Here is a 13983-nt window from a genome sequence, read left to right as displayed (position 1 = left end):
TTGGCTTCACATTCGATCCGGTGCAATAGCGATGCTGCGGGTTGGATTCAAGCTTTCGGCACTTTGCGCAAGAACCGTGTTTCGGTAGTTGGCTGGACATCTTGATTGTAGTTCCACCTACGCAAGGACCATCTGTACCTCCCTAGATACCGTAGGCCATAATCAAGTTCGCTTGGCGTGGGCTCATCAATGGGCTAAGCAATTTCCTCGCCTCTATGAGGGGAGTTTTGGTGCGTGGGCTTCCCTTGCTATATCTGCAAGAGCGGTAGCTCAGTACCGTAGGTACACGAGACATCGCTACCCTTGCAGATTATTCTCCGCTAAGATTTGTGCACTATCATTGCTCAGATGATTGCTAAGATTTGCTGGAGGGGCCTCAAGCTCCCGCTGTCCCTCGAGGCACGAGGTTTCGTAGCGAGAGGTCATAGACGACGTCTTCGATCTTCTTCACCTATGATTTTTAGGTCGTATGGATCCCAATTGACAACTGTACTCACATTGTATTTGATACTATCGCTTCGCTTGCGCAGCGTGTCGTTTTTCAGGTTCAGGATTTGAAAACCAGCGTGGAGGTCCTTGACGAATCGACTGATTTCTAGAGGTCGGTGGTAGTCGCCAAGCGTCACGGAGTTGACAGCTAGGCGTGCCAGCTCTTCGATGAGACTTATAAGAGAGTGAAGGTATTCTTCGATTGTCATGTGGAAGACATCTGAGCACAAATCGGAGTCAGCATTGCTTCTTCAAGCCGCGAATCTGAGGTATGGTCCTACTACCACAGGGATTTCTTTGGTCACGAAACCTCGCAACTCGGGTTCTGATCCTAAAAGGAAGGAAATCATTGCGATATGTACGAACCTTGTGTTTTAAGGCTAACCGGCACTGGGCTTGCGTCAGTACGATTGGACTTTGCATGATTGCGGCGCTGCTTACCGTAGAGCAGCTTACCCACCTCCTCAATTGCGAACAGCTCCCCCTTCTGCCCATTGTAGTCCGGCATATGGCTGCGAAGCCAACCCCAAAGAACGATAGCGAAACTCTGTTCCTGGTCAGTACATTATTCGAAAGCTGTGTTGCTGGCCTGCATACTGCATTCTGCATTTCTCTTGACCACATGTTGTTGTATCTGTAGTATGGATGCTTCGATGCTACCTCATTGAGCTTGCCAATGGTTTCGACTTGTTTGCTAATGGATTCCCAGGCCTCGGAAAGAGTGCTGCTAACTGCTCATGTAGATCAGCAGTAGATCACGGCGAGATGATGGAGAGCTATAGCTGACGGTCTGCCTGAGGTATGGAGTGGGCTCGAGAGAGAATTGACATTGTAGTCCTGTCTTTGAGAAGTTTAGTAGGCATGAAGCAGGTCGCAAGCTGTAGATTGGCAAATACCTTGCCGTTCCATAGCCTGTACGATATTGCGGAGCTCTTCACGAACCTGAGCATCCTCATCGAGCTTTGCTTGGAGATGCTCGAAAATCGCCGGGCTAAACATGCTCTTCGGCACTGAGTCTGAGCTTGCCATGACAGTAGTCGAGGAAGCTGAGAACTGCTAGCTAACTACAAATGCAGGGCATTTTTTAAAGGCGGATTTTTAGGATAGCAAATGTCAGTGAAAATCTGCTGCCCATCAAAGAATCAAGGATAGGTTGGGAGGTGTTTTGGGTCACTCAGCGGAGCTCACGAACAGGGCTGCAGGCTAGCTTCTAGCGCCAATCAAGCGAGCACACGAATTCCGCCATGATTTGCCTTTCTCTCCATAGTCAACGAACATCCATATCAACAACAACAAGAGCGCAGGATCAAACCTCTTTGCGTTCAAGATGGCTGGAGCTACAGTATGTATTGCACTGCTTTGCTGTTCTCCCCATGCCTAGCGCTGGGGCATTAAGAGCAGTAGGCTAAGTGTTACCTCCGCAATGTAGAAAACTCAGCGCACCAGCGCTCTGCGACAAGCACCCCCCAAAGGCCAAAAGCCTGGCAAGATCACCAAGAAGGTATAGCGAACTCTCATGCTCTCCCATCTTCAGCGTTCCCAAGCAATCGCTAACGTTGCGGCTCCTTTTTTCAGTTCATCATCAACGCCTCCCAGCCCGCCTCAGACAAGATCTTCGACGTTTCCGCCTTCGAGAAGTTCCTCCACGATAAGATCAAGGTCGACAACCGCGTGGGTAACTTAGGCGACACGATCCAAATTAGCCAGCAGGGTGAAGGGAAGATTGAGGTCATTGCGCACACTCAATTCTCCGGGAGATACCTCAAGTACTTGTGAGTGCCTTCACCTCTCATACCTGGGAAGAAAGGAAAAGCAAAAGCCCACAGGCCACGAAGAAGATCTTCGGGTTGGCTTACACTAGGACTCTAGGACAAAGAAGTTTCTCAAGAAGCAACAGCTGCGAGATTGGCTCCGTGTGGTCTCCACATCCCAGGGTGTCTACGAGCTGAGGTTCTTCAATGTGGTGAATGATGCAGATGAGGATGACGACGAGTAATGTACTCTCATGTCGTTGGAAAGACGAGTGTTAGATAGAGCTAGAGTCCACAAAGCCATTCACAACTTAACCTTGAGACTTGCAGAGGTACTCGTGCTTTTCTGATAGGTTTGCGGTAGCCCCGGATTCAAAAGGTTCAAGAGGTTTTCCATACGTAAGACCAAGCTTTCGATTGGTCCATGAACGCCCGATCCTTTCGCCTTCGCTTTTCGCACACCAACGTTTGTTGTTTTATTTTTCCATTGGAAATTATCCGTCCCTTTGCGGATGCTTGTGGGGCCGGCCGCCGAGCTGAGCGGGTAGCTTGCGCACACCCGACCTTCCAAAAAGCGTCGAAGTCCGCTTTACTGGATACTTCGCTCCGGCCATCATACTGCTTTGCGCTTTGTCCTTGATGGCATGTGCTGCTAACCTGGCCACTGACTGGCTTCTCGCTGCCATGCCTCCACTGCCTGCCATTCTTTTGCTCCCACAAGATCGACGACATACGTCGGCTTTGGCATCCATTCCGGGCAATGCCCACCGCGCTGAGTATGTCAGGAACACCTGCTATGACGTCTCAGGGGAATGAATGTTCAAGATTATGGAGAAGAATAGCATATAAAGATGCTGAAGCTCCCGTAGCTTTGGGCATGGTCAATACGCGACCAGCACTCGGACAACAGATTCACAAACCAAAGAACGAATAGCCAAATTTCCACAACATGCATGCATTTAAGGTATGTATGAACTCAAGCATTGCTGTTCCTCTGATTCTTCCACCTATCAACAGTCCACAGGTTCTCGTCGCACTGGCCTTTGCCGTGCCCGTCCTCACGAACCCCCTCCTTCGTGTTCGTCACCCTTTCTACATCTCCCTCGCCTCGATCTAACATCGACCAGCGCCAATGCGCTGAAACTTGCGGCAATACATGCTACTCGCAAGATGACATCAACGCGGCCGTGCAACAAGGCTACGGCTACTACGAGGACGGGACCACGGTGGGCAACGATGAATATCCTCACCAGTACAAAGACTACGAGGGCTTCACCTTCCCAGACGCTGGACCCTATTACGAATTCCCCGTCCTGAGTGATGAGCAGGTGTATACTGGAGGCAGTCCGGGAGCCGATCGGGTCATCTTCACCGGAGATGGGACGTACGAGGGCGTGATCACACACACTGGGGCTACTGGAAATGATTTCTTGCAGTGTACTGCGGATTAGAGCAGAGCATGGCTGTTGGCTTAGAGTCATCTCCCATTGTTGCGATTAATATTGAGTGAGAGAGTCTGATCCTAAAGCGCTGGTCTCCGTGGTCTTGAAGTCGTATACGTCTTTGGCGAACGCCGTCTTGTACAGTACTGTTTGTACCCTTCACTTTTCATGCCCTTACTACTATGCAAGGCTTTGATTTTCTTTAGTTGCCAGGTTATTAGCCCGGCTCGGCCTTGATCATAGCGACATGCACGCAATTCGCTACTACCTTTATGCGCATTATGCGATATGAATATGAGTCTCCTTATTAGACTGCAGAACCATCCTTCTCCAGGATCAAAGCTTCTTCAGTCTTCACACCAACATCCAACATGCTCATGCGTCTCTCTACCCTCGGCTTGCTAGCATTAGCAAATGCCTCGCCAGATGCGAAACGATGTTTGTCCGTTCCAGGACCACAAACTCTTCTCGATGCTAACTTCGAGGTGTCGCAGCCAACTACGACATGTTCATGACCGGCCAGTACACCGTCGCCAACTGCGGAGGAAACACGTCCCTCGTCGTCCACCTCCTCGACAGGCTCTACACCACTCTCCTGCCCGTGATTGAAGACGCCAAATCCACCAACACAAGCCCCGCCTACGCCGCGTTCTTCAAAGACCCTTCCTCCGCCCCCTTTGTATCCGCGCTCCTCACCAACGTCACGAGCGGCGTCGCTTTGACCCCCCCCGCACCCTATTCCCTCAACGGCGCGCCCACTCTCCTCTGCGTGACGGAACCCGGACAGTTCATGTACAAACTCGATGGCCAGAAGGACGCCTACGCCGAGTGCCTGGCCAACCCGACCGCGACGTCCAACTACGTCGGCTTCCTTCCGCCCAAGCAGTACATCATCCTCTGTCCGTCATTCTTCACCAGCGCCATCGTGTCCGTCCCGCCGCCCAACACCTGCTTGACGGTCAACACCTACATCAACAGATTCCACGGCGACGGGCAGAGTTTCTGGCTCTACAAGATGTGGATCGTGCTGGAGATGATCACGCATTACTACCTCTTCGCGTCCACGGGGCTCCTGACCATCACCAACACGAACGACGCGAACAAATGTTTCCGCCTCGCGGCCGAGCAGTCGAGGTTGAACGCGAACAACTACGTGTACTATGCCGCGAGTAAGTCTTCTTCGACTGGAGATATGCGTCGAAGGATCGACAACGTGGAGAAACGACCTAATCCTTTCTGAATAGGTGTATACGGTTCCTGCACCGATTTCCCAGCCCCTCCCACGAGCGGCCGCGAACTGTTGGAGATTGATATAGAGGACCCGTCGGACAATGGACCCGATGATGCGGGTCCGGCTGCTGTCACGTTCATTGCGACGGATTTGGAGATAGGAGTGGAAGACACCACAGGCACGCCGTGAACACTTGATTGGGAGGGCTGATTTCGTGTGGGAAGGGTTGAGGAAAAGTTATGATCGTAGTTTAGAGCGAGAGAGAGATAGATTGTCCGTTTCCAATTTTTCTGACAGACAGATGAGACTACGTATAATTCGAGCAGTCTTGCCAATCCTTCGTGCCCAGAAGTTTGAGAACATGTGCAGTGCTTGTGCCTTCATTTGTGCTTAGGTTTCTCTGTCTGCCACTGCTCTATCCCAGAGAGATGACTATCTCCGCGAGCAATAGGTTACTAGAGCTGTAGTCCCTTTCTGTGGCTCTTACCCCGGCAAAGGGCTTTCTGGATTGTATATTTGCACAGCAGTTACAATAAAGACTTGCATCTTCAAAATCAGACGAAGAAAAAGTACAAAAGATCCCCCTCAAAATCCCCTCTCTAACCCGCCCTCGAACGCCCCTTCTTTTTTATCCGCATTTCCAGTATTCCAAACTGGCAAAACGACTCTTAACCAGTCCTGAGGGGTGGGAAACACAGGAAGTAGGCTTCTCAGGAATGATTTATCGCCAGTTTCACACCATTAGGTATGTGCACTCAAAGGACCAGCACAAGGCGAGACGGATGCCCTCTGGTGGCCAGAAAGATTCATGGTCACTCCTTCACCATTGCACTAATTAGGCCTTCTGTGGAAGGGATAATGCTGTTAGGAAACTTAGGGGATGGTTTGAAAGAGTTGGAGATCTGGGGTGAGGGCCTTAGCGCAGAAGAGTCGGAGGGATTTTGGGGATGCTTGGCTTGGGGGGCACTTTGGTAAGGGGAGAAAGACGCTGCTGGGTAAGCACCAAGCTTCAGGAGTCTCTCTAGCAGCCACGAGATTTGCAAAAAGAACTCATGGGCAAATATTGGATCATAGAAGATAAGTGAGAAAGTAGGGGTAAAAAAATAATGAAACCAAAAAAAGCCGTCCACAACGTAGACTCGAACCCTCCGCCCCCATTCAGAACTCACAAATCCAGTAATTCAAAATGGCAAAAGGATTCCCAACCAGCCCTGATTCAGGGGTGGAAGGTATAGGAAATTCAGGCTGAGGAGTACTACTGGCCCTTTTTCGCTGCGGTGTGCGTACCTAAGTAGAAGAGGCGGTGGGATCTTTAAACGCTTTCACGTCCCCGGTGCTTTCTTAGGTAGCCAGGAAGATTCGTGGTCACTCCTAACCACTGCACCAACTGGACTTAGAAAGTAGGGCCGCTATTTTCATATTTAAACCAACCCCAAATTCGAGTGTTCGACCACAAATTGTTCATGTTTTGCTCGCCGAGTCGATCACAGCCGCTTCTTAACTAAAGGTTTCTGTCATGTTGTATCTTGCAATGCTATCGCTCATATTTGATTTTGGAAGCTGATGAGCTGCGTGAGAGGCACCAAATTATGTGCTTAAAGCTCCACGTTCGAACAGCGTATATACTTTTGTCTTGTTTTACGAGGTCATCACATAATCTCAACCATGTCGCAAGTCACATTCAATCATGGGGAAGCAGGGTATGTGTTTTGCGCAAGAACGCAGTGCAATATTCAAGGAAGGAACGGTCAATGGCATGTCCAGCACAAACTGCAAGCAGGAGCACCTTTAGGAGGTAGCAATTGTTAGCGAGCTTGCCTAGTACTCAACCCCTTAACTTCTAGCCGAAGATCATTTGTCTTTCCAGTGATGGTTCATGTGCGTTGTTAGGTAGGTCAGTCTGAGAGGGATCATGGCTTGACGGCAATACAGAATGGGCAAAGATTGAGAGCCCATGCATCAATGTGGAAGCGTATTTGAGGGAAAGATGACAGAATCAACTCGATTGATTCTTAGTATGCTGGGTTGCTATGAATAAAGACTTCTATCATTCTCTGATGTCGGTTTGGATCGAGGCTAAGCGCCGAGCCGCCGGCTTTCGACTTCCGAACCCCCCGAGCCCCCACCTGCTTCCTCTGACTACTCACTTCCTACCCCCCTCAACAATGAAGATGGCGGGCATCGTACCGAAGACAATTGGTCAATATGAGCCCCCCGAGAAGATAAACAGCACAGTGTTGTGCTTCGAGCCCACGTTGGAGAGACAAACGAAATACAAGATGATAACTTCAACCAAACGTACCCCTGGAAGAACCCCTCTATCACTATCACATGAAACAACGGTCCATCTCTGTCATGATCATAATCGTGGACATACTCACTGCCATGCGGCCTGACTCAGCGACAACAGATTCTGTACACAGTCCAGGTCCTCCACTCCACGCGGTCCGGATTCGTCCATGAAAGCTGCAATCTCATCATCCACTTCGGGGCCACTATTTTCCTTCTCTGCGCTGCTGGAGCTCTTCGTATTGGAGCGGCGAGATGTGGTGCTCTCACCGTTCATCATAGCGTCTAGGCTAGAGGACTGGCTGGGAACCCGGAAGCTCTCTTCCAAGATACAAACAGCCTGGTGAGAATGTCTAGGTCTGCGCCTTCGAGGGTTGCTGGACTGAGTGCCGGGTTCCCAATTCTCTTTGTCCGAGTCGTCTTCATACTCTTGCCACATCGCTGACTGCGAGGCTCCTTTCAACTTCTTCTCTCCCTCCTTCATAGCCTTCTGTGTCTGCCCACTGCTGTTGGCGGTCTGCAGTCTAGCAACCGAGGAAATGGCGCGAGCAAGTTTTGGTTTGTCGGTCCTTTGAACGTCTGCTTTCAATCTCTTGGTTGAGTCAGGCTTCTGGGAGTGGGCATTGCGCTTGTTGGGGTTGGGAGTCATGACTTTGTTGTTGTTACTTTGTGATCTAATCAATCCAATGGCCGCTGTGGCCGATCCGCTTTCTTCGCGTTCGGCTTGTTCTGTCAATGCGTTGCGAGCATCGCTGTCGCAGTAGAATTCCCAGGTTCTAGCATCTCGCGACCTCCCAGTCATCGATCGCCTGGTGTATAGAACAGGGACGACGTCAGAAACAGATTTGTTGGGAACGGATTTGTTGCCAGGTTCAAGAGCACTGTAGCTGCGTTGGAGGCTAGTCTTCGGTCGAGGGACTGGATTGATAGCTGTTGGTACGGGCTGAGAGCGTGGAGGAGATGGTGTATTCCCTGTGCGGGTGGTGACTTCGGCTTTTCCATCGAGTGACATCGACAATCTCACATGCGATGAGGCTCGTTTGAGGGTCTGTGCAGATCCTGAGACATCGCTGGCGCCTTTTGCTGGTCCAATCGAAGGTAGGCTAGATGCCAGCGACGATGGAGAGAGGCCATTCCTGCTTTCGTCATGGATCACAAAGGAAGCACTGCGGCGGTTCGCGAGATAGCCAGGGCGTCGTTTAGTTGAAGCTGTCTGGGATAAAGACCGGATCAGACTTGTGATCGAAGCTTGACCATTGTCGTCTTTGTTGTCGAAGGAGGCTGACGTGTACGAAGGCTTCGCAGAACCTTCAGAAATGTTTCCTGGGCCTCGTGCCACATCGTTGCCTCCTAAGCTTCCTCCTATCTCCGGGAGAGTTGCTGACTCGTTGACAACCGCGTCTACCGGTGCCTTGACTTGCCACGTGGTATGGAGACTCTGCACCGTTGACTGGCTGGGGAAGGCAGTGCTTTGACTCGAAGAGTGCTGCTGCTCACTGCTTTCGTTTGCAGACAAGCTCGAGGAACTTGCGTGTCCAGCATCCTCTTGGCTCGACTGAAGGTTAGAGAAGACCTCGTGTGGCAGCAGTGGCCTCGACTTGCGACGCGTCATTTGACGACGGTTCTGGAACCAAATCTAGGTACCAAGAATCAGCTCATGCCCCACCAGAGGTGCCTCGCGAATTTGGATATGTCCTGAACCACGATAAGTGACCGCAGTCTTCGCTTTTACTAACCTGTACCTCCTTCTCTCCAAGGGAGACCCGGTTGACAATATTAACTCTTGCAGCTTTATCAGGCTTGGAGTTACGCTCGTACTCGGCTTCGAGGATTGCATGATCTTCAGGGCTGCAGAAGTGATCAGTCAACAAACAGTGTTTTCTTTATATTGGACTATGAGTACCTTGTACGGCGGCGCTTCTGCCGAGCAAGACGCTGATCCTCAATTTGTGGAGGCGTAATCTGACCCACAGAGTCCTGAGAATGAACAAGGAATGCATAGCTGCCCTTAGGACCCTCTGAGCTGCCTGTTGTTGTGTCTTGTGAGGCCGATGACATTGGAGCATGCTCGTTGCTCTCCATAGTGTTGGTAGACAGACCTAACGTAACAAGGTACTAAATAAGTGATAAACTAATAATCCATACTGGTGTCCAAGAAGGTGAAGGTGAAGAAGAGTCGCGTCGCGTAGGTTGGGATATCTTGGCGGCGGAATCCTCGCTTCGCCTCGCTGTCGATCCCTCGGATGATGCCGCTTTGCGCCATCCTGCCACTCTAGTCTGCCCTCTCCCTGAAGCGACACGCATCAATGAAGCTCTGTCGAACTCCTACGTGTACCACCGAATTATGGGTAGTCGCCTCCGTGCCCTCCGCTCTCTGAGCATATTGGCAAGACTTCCCTTGCAAGATATCACTCCCCGCAGAGCTATGACATCCAAGACGAGCCATGAAGAGCGAACAGCAGCAGATCGCCGTGAGCCAGGCCTGCATACGGTGGTCCTCGACAAGATCGAACAGGTCAATATGAACATTCGCTTGTTGAAACTGGGACCCCGCGGTGAAAAGCCTAAGGCAAGAGACCTGATCCGTTGAAGCGACCCACGAATTTAGATCGAACCTCTACAGTACAGTTCCTCCCAGGCCAATGGCTTGACGTCCACGTCCCCCGTATACCTCAAGCCGGAGGCTTCACTATCACGTCTACGCCTGACGATCTTAAGAAGGACGAACCGTATCTAGAACTTGCTGTTCAGCATTCACCGAACAATCCGCCTGCTGCGTGGCTTGTAAGCAACCTCCCCAGCTCTTTGTTTTCCAATCCATACTCTGACTTGATCCGCAAGAAAAATTACGAGAGTAAATTGACTTCCGCAACTTCTTATAACTCAAATTTTGATCTTGAAAAGCGGATAACTGACCGGAGAACTTGTAGTGGCAAAGAGAGAAAAAGATACTGGGTACAGAATTACAGATCAGAGTTGGAGGGAGCTTCGTCTGGCCTCCACCAGGAATCGATACGAATCAGGTCCACAAAGTGGTCTTGGTTGCAGGTGGCGTGGGCATAAAGTACGTCTTGCGTGCACGAACAATGCCTCAATATCGTCCATGCTGATGCCATGCCACTGCCAGCCCTCTGCTATCGATCATCACCCATCTTATTCTGCACTCGGACTACCACGGACAGATCGAGCTCCTCTACACCTCGCGGAAAGGCCCCTCCGGCAACATATCATCGATCCTCTTCGTGAAGCGGATCCACGAGTTGTTCCAAAGAGACCTTCCTCAAAAACGTCATCACTACACTCTATTCTGCACAGCCCCATTCGCCCTACCTTCAACATCTCATAGCGGAGAAAAACGCTCAAATGTCATTCGGGAACGGAGCGGAGATATGCATTACGTTGGTGAGCACCAAAGCATCGAATACCGCCGCTTTGAGCAGAAAGACTTGGAGACAGCACTGGGCCCTGTAGAAGAGAGAGGAAACACTGTAGCATATGTTTGCGGACCACCGAGAATGACCGACTGGGCCGTTGATGTGCTGAACAGGTCGAAAGGCATGGATCAGGCGAGAGTGCTGTGTGAGAAGTGGTGGTAAGAGGATCGAGCAAAAGTCATGCATAGAGGTGCCATTACCCCGGCGAAGATCCCAAATTCCACTGAGTCAATATGAACAGTCGTTTCATTCTGATTGTTACCCACAGAAGTATGCAAAAACCAAAAGATGGGAGCTCTCAAGGTTGCCACTTTCCCTGCCGATCTGCCTCGCGGACTTGGAATCTTGAGCATCCATCCATGCATGACTTCTGCCACAATCTCTCAATTCGCACCGATGTGATCAGATCCCCGAGGCCCAGGTCGTTGCGATCCGTCCGATGACGGGAGCATTCTTCTCGTGTTCCAACGTCTGACCGGTACCAAAATACCATGGACTCACAACATCCTTCCATTACTCCCATTTCCACTCTCTCGAGGTTCATCTCCAGTCACCCACACTCCACAACCCGCACGACCTTTTCCCAGCCCCTCCATCACACTCTGCCCACCCCCCCGCCGTTAGTCCTCCTCCTTGAACGTCCATCCCCTCGAGCTTCTCAAAATCCCTTGCCCCCAAAGCACCAACCCGTCTCCCAACACTGCCATCCATCTCCTGACCTGCTCCTTTCCCCTATCCATCTCCCCCACATCCAACCATCTCCCCCTCCCGTCCGCGGCAATCAATCTCAATCCCAATCTACTTTCCAATCGGCCGGATACCGACGACGACGACGACGACGAGCGCGACGCAGCAGGAGACGAGACGAGACGAGACGAGACGAGACAGACTGTGGGGATTTCGGAGGGCCGGTTGCGTTGCTGGGGGTTTGTGCGAGGGGGGGAGAGAGAGGGTGTGGAGGAGGAGTTGGTGTTGGGAGGGAGGGAGGGAGGGAGGGGTTGGGAGGGTAATTGAAGAAGAAGAGAAGAAGAAGGGGCTTGGGGTGGTGTTTTGTGGGATGTGGGATCGGGGAGACGGATATATTTTGAGAGGTCGAAAGGCTAATGGGATGGGAGTATGGCGTAGAAGGTACCCAGCCGAAAGAGCCCATGGGTGGAGAATGAATCGCCGTCAAGGCGACCACCACCGTGGTATATTTATGATGGGTACTACATGCGTCAATGTCTATGACATCCTAATACAAACCTCACCCAATCTCCTGCCAATGATTTTCCAAAAGGCCCTTTCCATCAAGCGTCCCCTTTTCCATCTTCCCCTTCCTTCCTTCTCTCCTCCCGCTCTTCCCAAACACACCTCTCACAAACACAAAGGCCACCCAGGGGTCCCACCGCCCACTCCCTCCTCTGCCTCACACCCAGCTCCACATCACAGTAATGCGTCAGCACCTCATCTCCCTTTTTGATACCACCCTTCCACATCCCCTCCGCATCCATATCCTCACCCCACCTCACAGCATCATCTGGTCCTCTCGCCACTAATCCCATCCCCCCTTTCTCCCACGCCCATCTCATGTTAGGTGCGCAGCTATGGTTACTTAGACTCCATAGCCAGTGTACACCTGCAACTTCTGGCATACCGGTGCGCTCATTCATTTTTGCGTTTGCTACGCCTCTGAATTTGGCGAGGAGAGTGTTGATGACCCAGGTATCGTATCTTCCAAAGATCTCAGGGGCGAAGGGGTCTCTGTCTAGTTTGGATAGTAAATGCAGAGGTTGAGCAATGTTGTTCTCGAAGCTGAAAGGCAGGGTGCGGACGGCGGGAGATCCGGGCGGTGTGAAGTCACCCCAGAGGTATTTGACTTGTGGTAGATCGAGCGGGTGGATATCTTGCGTTTCAGCCATTGCGAGGGTCCGGGCTATTAGAAGAGTATAGAGGGCATTTGAGGCGGCGAAGGGGGAAGGGTCATTAGCAACGATGTCGAAATCTAAAAGTCCGCAGACGGCGGGATGGTAGAGATCCTGGGCGCGAGTGAGGCAGGGTTCGGAGCAGAAGACGATGTCGTCGCAGTCGGGACAACATGGTAGTGGATGGTCTCGATCGACCACGGGGAGCGCAGAGGAGCAGGCGTCGCAGAGAGGGTCGAAGAGGCGGGTGGATGACGTAAGGACCGAGGGCTCAACGAGGACGGTCTCATTGGGAGAAATTTCTGTAGTAGCGAAGACACCCAGTTGAGTGATTGTCGCTGGCTTCTGGTTTTCCTGGTACAAGGCTTGCGTATTGAGAACCGGGAGTTCTACGGCGCGAACCTTGCATTTTGGAGCCGCCTTCATGATCTCTGCGTTGAGAAATGACATGCTGTCTTCTGAAAAGCGATCGATCTCATGCTTGTTCCACGGATAGATCTCTCGCTTGGCCGAACCGTTTTCCGGGAGTTCTGTTCGAGGATTGAACTCCGATTTGTCCCACGTCGGGTCTTTCTGGAGTTGGCTTTGGCGGTGCTTATCCATTATCTGCTCCTGTAGCCCCTTTAATATGTGGTGGCCCGGGAAGACTTTCAGACTCCTTTCTGTAAAGTCATAGGCAGCCTTCAGGTCCCCACAATCCGACAGCGTGCGGGCCAGTATCTCATAACTTCGTCGTGCATAATCCTCTGCTATCACATTGTACCATAGGTCTTCCTTCTCCTTGCCATTTACTCCCTTTGAACCCTCCTCATTTCGGGTCCCCCCAGAGTGCCCATCCCCGGTCATTGCTCCATTTCTATTCAATCCATTCGTAGCGCCATTGACCAGCACCCCGTCCTCTTTTCTGGCGCTAGACTCGATAGCCTCAACAGCCAACTCATGCCATTCTCCTGACTCATCCAGCAGCTCATCCGTCAAAAGTAACGCCCGATAAGCATCGCCGGCGGCAAGATCAGGGTATCCGAGCTTCTCATGGCACACAGCTCTTCGTACATACGGATCGCAGTCGTAAGGGCTTTCCTCAATGTGAACAGTACATATGCGTCTCTCGTCGAGCCAATGGCGTTTTTCGTCCAGCATTTCTGAAGAAAGAATGACCCGCCATGACGTTCGAGAATGGCAATGTGAAGTTTCTGCAGACGCTAATTTAGTGAGTGAGGCAATTGGGCTGTTGTCGGCGCGAGGGGGAAAGTCATAGTCGGATTGTAAAGGCTTGATTCAAGAGCTTTAGAAGAGATATCCTCTCATGGTGCGTTGGTAGAATCTTCCTCTACTCGTATGTAAAGTCAGTCACTGCGAAAGTGCGAAATCTCTAATTCAAAAAGCCGGAAATGAGCTTAACTGAGTTCGGAAAAACCAGAACGAGAGGGCAATTAAGGCTAG

At 51.3% G+C, this 13983-nt stretch overlaps 7 protein-coding genes across 7 annotated transcripts; 4 read left to right on the top strand and 3 right to left on the bottom strand.

The window, feature by feature from the left end:
- Positions 1-376: 376 nt before the first annotated feature.
- HO173_001204 (uncharacterized protein) lies at positions 377-1518 on the bottom strand (the record flags this gene model as incomplete). Its single annotated transcript, XM_037303148.1, has 6 exons — positions 377-451; positions 498-709; positions 856-879; positions 931-1036; positions 1087-1220; positions 1386-1518. The coding sequence occupies 6 exons, from the start codon at positions 1516-1518 to the stop codon at positions 377-379; spliced, it is 684 nt and encodes a 227-aa protein (XP_037169795.1).
- A 298-nt stretch (positions 1519-1816) lies between these two features.
- Positions 1817-2485, top strand: HO173_001203 (uncharacterized protein; the record flags this gene model as incomplete). Its single annotated transcript, XM_037303147.1, has 4 exons — positions 1817-1831; positions 1919-1990; positions 2065-2261; positions 2359-2485. 4 exons carry the CDS (start codon positions 1817-1819, stop codon positions 2483-2485), a joined length of 411 nt encoding a protein of 136 aa, XP_037169794.1.
- Positions 2486-3189: 704 nt separating this feature from the next.
- HO173_001202 (uncharacterized protein) lies at positions 3190-3691 on the top strand (the record flags this gene model as incomplete). The annotated part of the gene is made up of 3 exons (XM_037303146.1): positions 3190-3204; positions 3265-3318; positions 3368-3691. 3 exons carry the CDS (start codon positions 3190-3192, stop codon positions 3689-3691), a joined length of 393 nt encoding a protein of 130 aa, XP_037169793.1.
- A 362-nt stretch (positions 3692-4053) lies between these two features.
- Positions 4054-5102, top strand: HO173_001201 (uncharacterized protein; the record flags this gene model as incomplete). Its single annotated transcript, XM_037303145.1, has 3 exons — positions 4054-4120; positions 4177-4851; positions 4927-5102. The coding sequence occupies 3 exons, from the start codon at positions 4054-4056 to the stop codon at positions 5100-5102; spliced, it is 918 nt and encodes a 305-aa protein (XP_037169792.1).
- Positions 5103-7290: 2188 nt separating this feature from the next.
- Positions 7291-9284, bottom strand: HO173_001200 (uncharacterized protein; the record flags this gene model as incomplete). The annotated part of the gene is made up of 3 exons (XM_037303144.1): positions 7291-8838; positions 8939-9050; positions 9106-9284. 3 exons carry the CDS (start codon positions 9282-9284, stop codon positions 7291-7293), a joined length of 1839 nt encoding a protein of 612 aa, XP_037169791.1.
- Positions 9285-9546: 262 nt separating this feature from the next.
- HO173_001199 (uncharacterized protein) lies at positions 9547-10798 on the top strand (the record flags this gene model as incomplete). The annotated part of the gene is made up of 4 exons (XM_037303143.1): positions 9547-9771; positions 9831-9986; positions 10133-10266; positions 10330-10798. 4 exons carry the CDS (start codon positions 9547-9549, stop codon positions 10796-10798), a joined length of 984 nt encoding a protein of 327 aa, XP_037169790.1.
- Positions 10799-11925: 1127 nt separating this feature from the next.
- HO173_001198 (uncharacterized protein) lies at positions 11926-13680 on the bottom strand (the record flags this gene model as incomplete). Its single annotated transcript, XM_037303142.1, has 1 exon — positions 11926-13680. One exon carries the CDS (start codon positions 13678-13680, stop codon positions 11926-11928), a length of 1755 nt encoding a protein of 584 aa, XP_037169789.1.
- Between the last annotated feature and the right edge of the window lie 303 nt (positions 13681-13983).

The sequence above is a fragment of the Letharia columbiana genome (assembly GCF_014066305.1).
Source record: "Letharia columbiana isolate WasteWater2 chromosome Unknown Sc0000002_s0, whole genome shotgun sequence".
Classification (NCBI taxonomy): domain Eukaryota; kingdom Fungi; phylum Ascomycota; class Lecanoromycetes; order Lecanorales; family Parmeliaceae; genus Letharia; species Letharia columbiana.
Note: the sequence above shows the minus strand (reverse complement) of the source record. Positions and strands in the feature narration are given on the sequence as shown.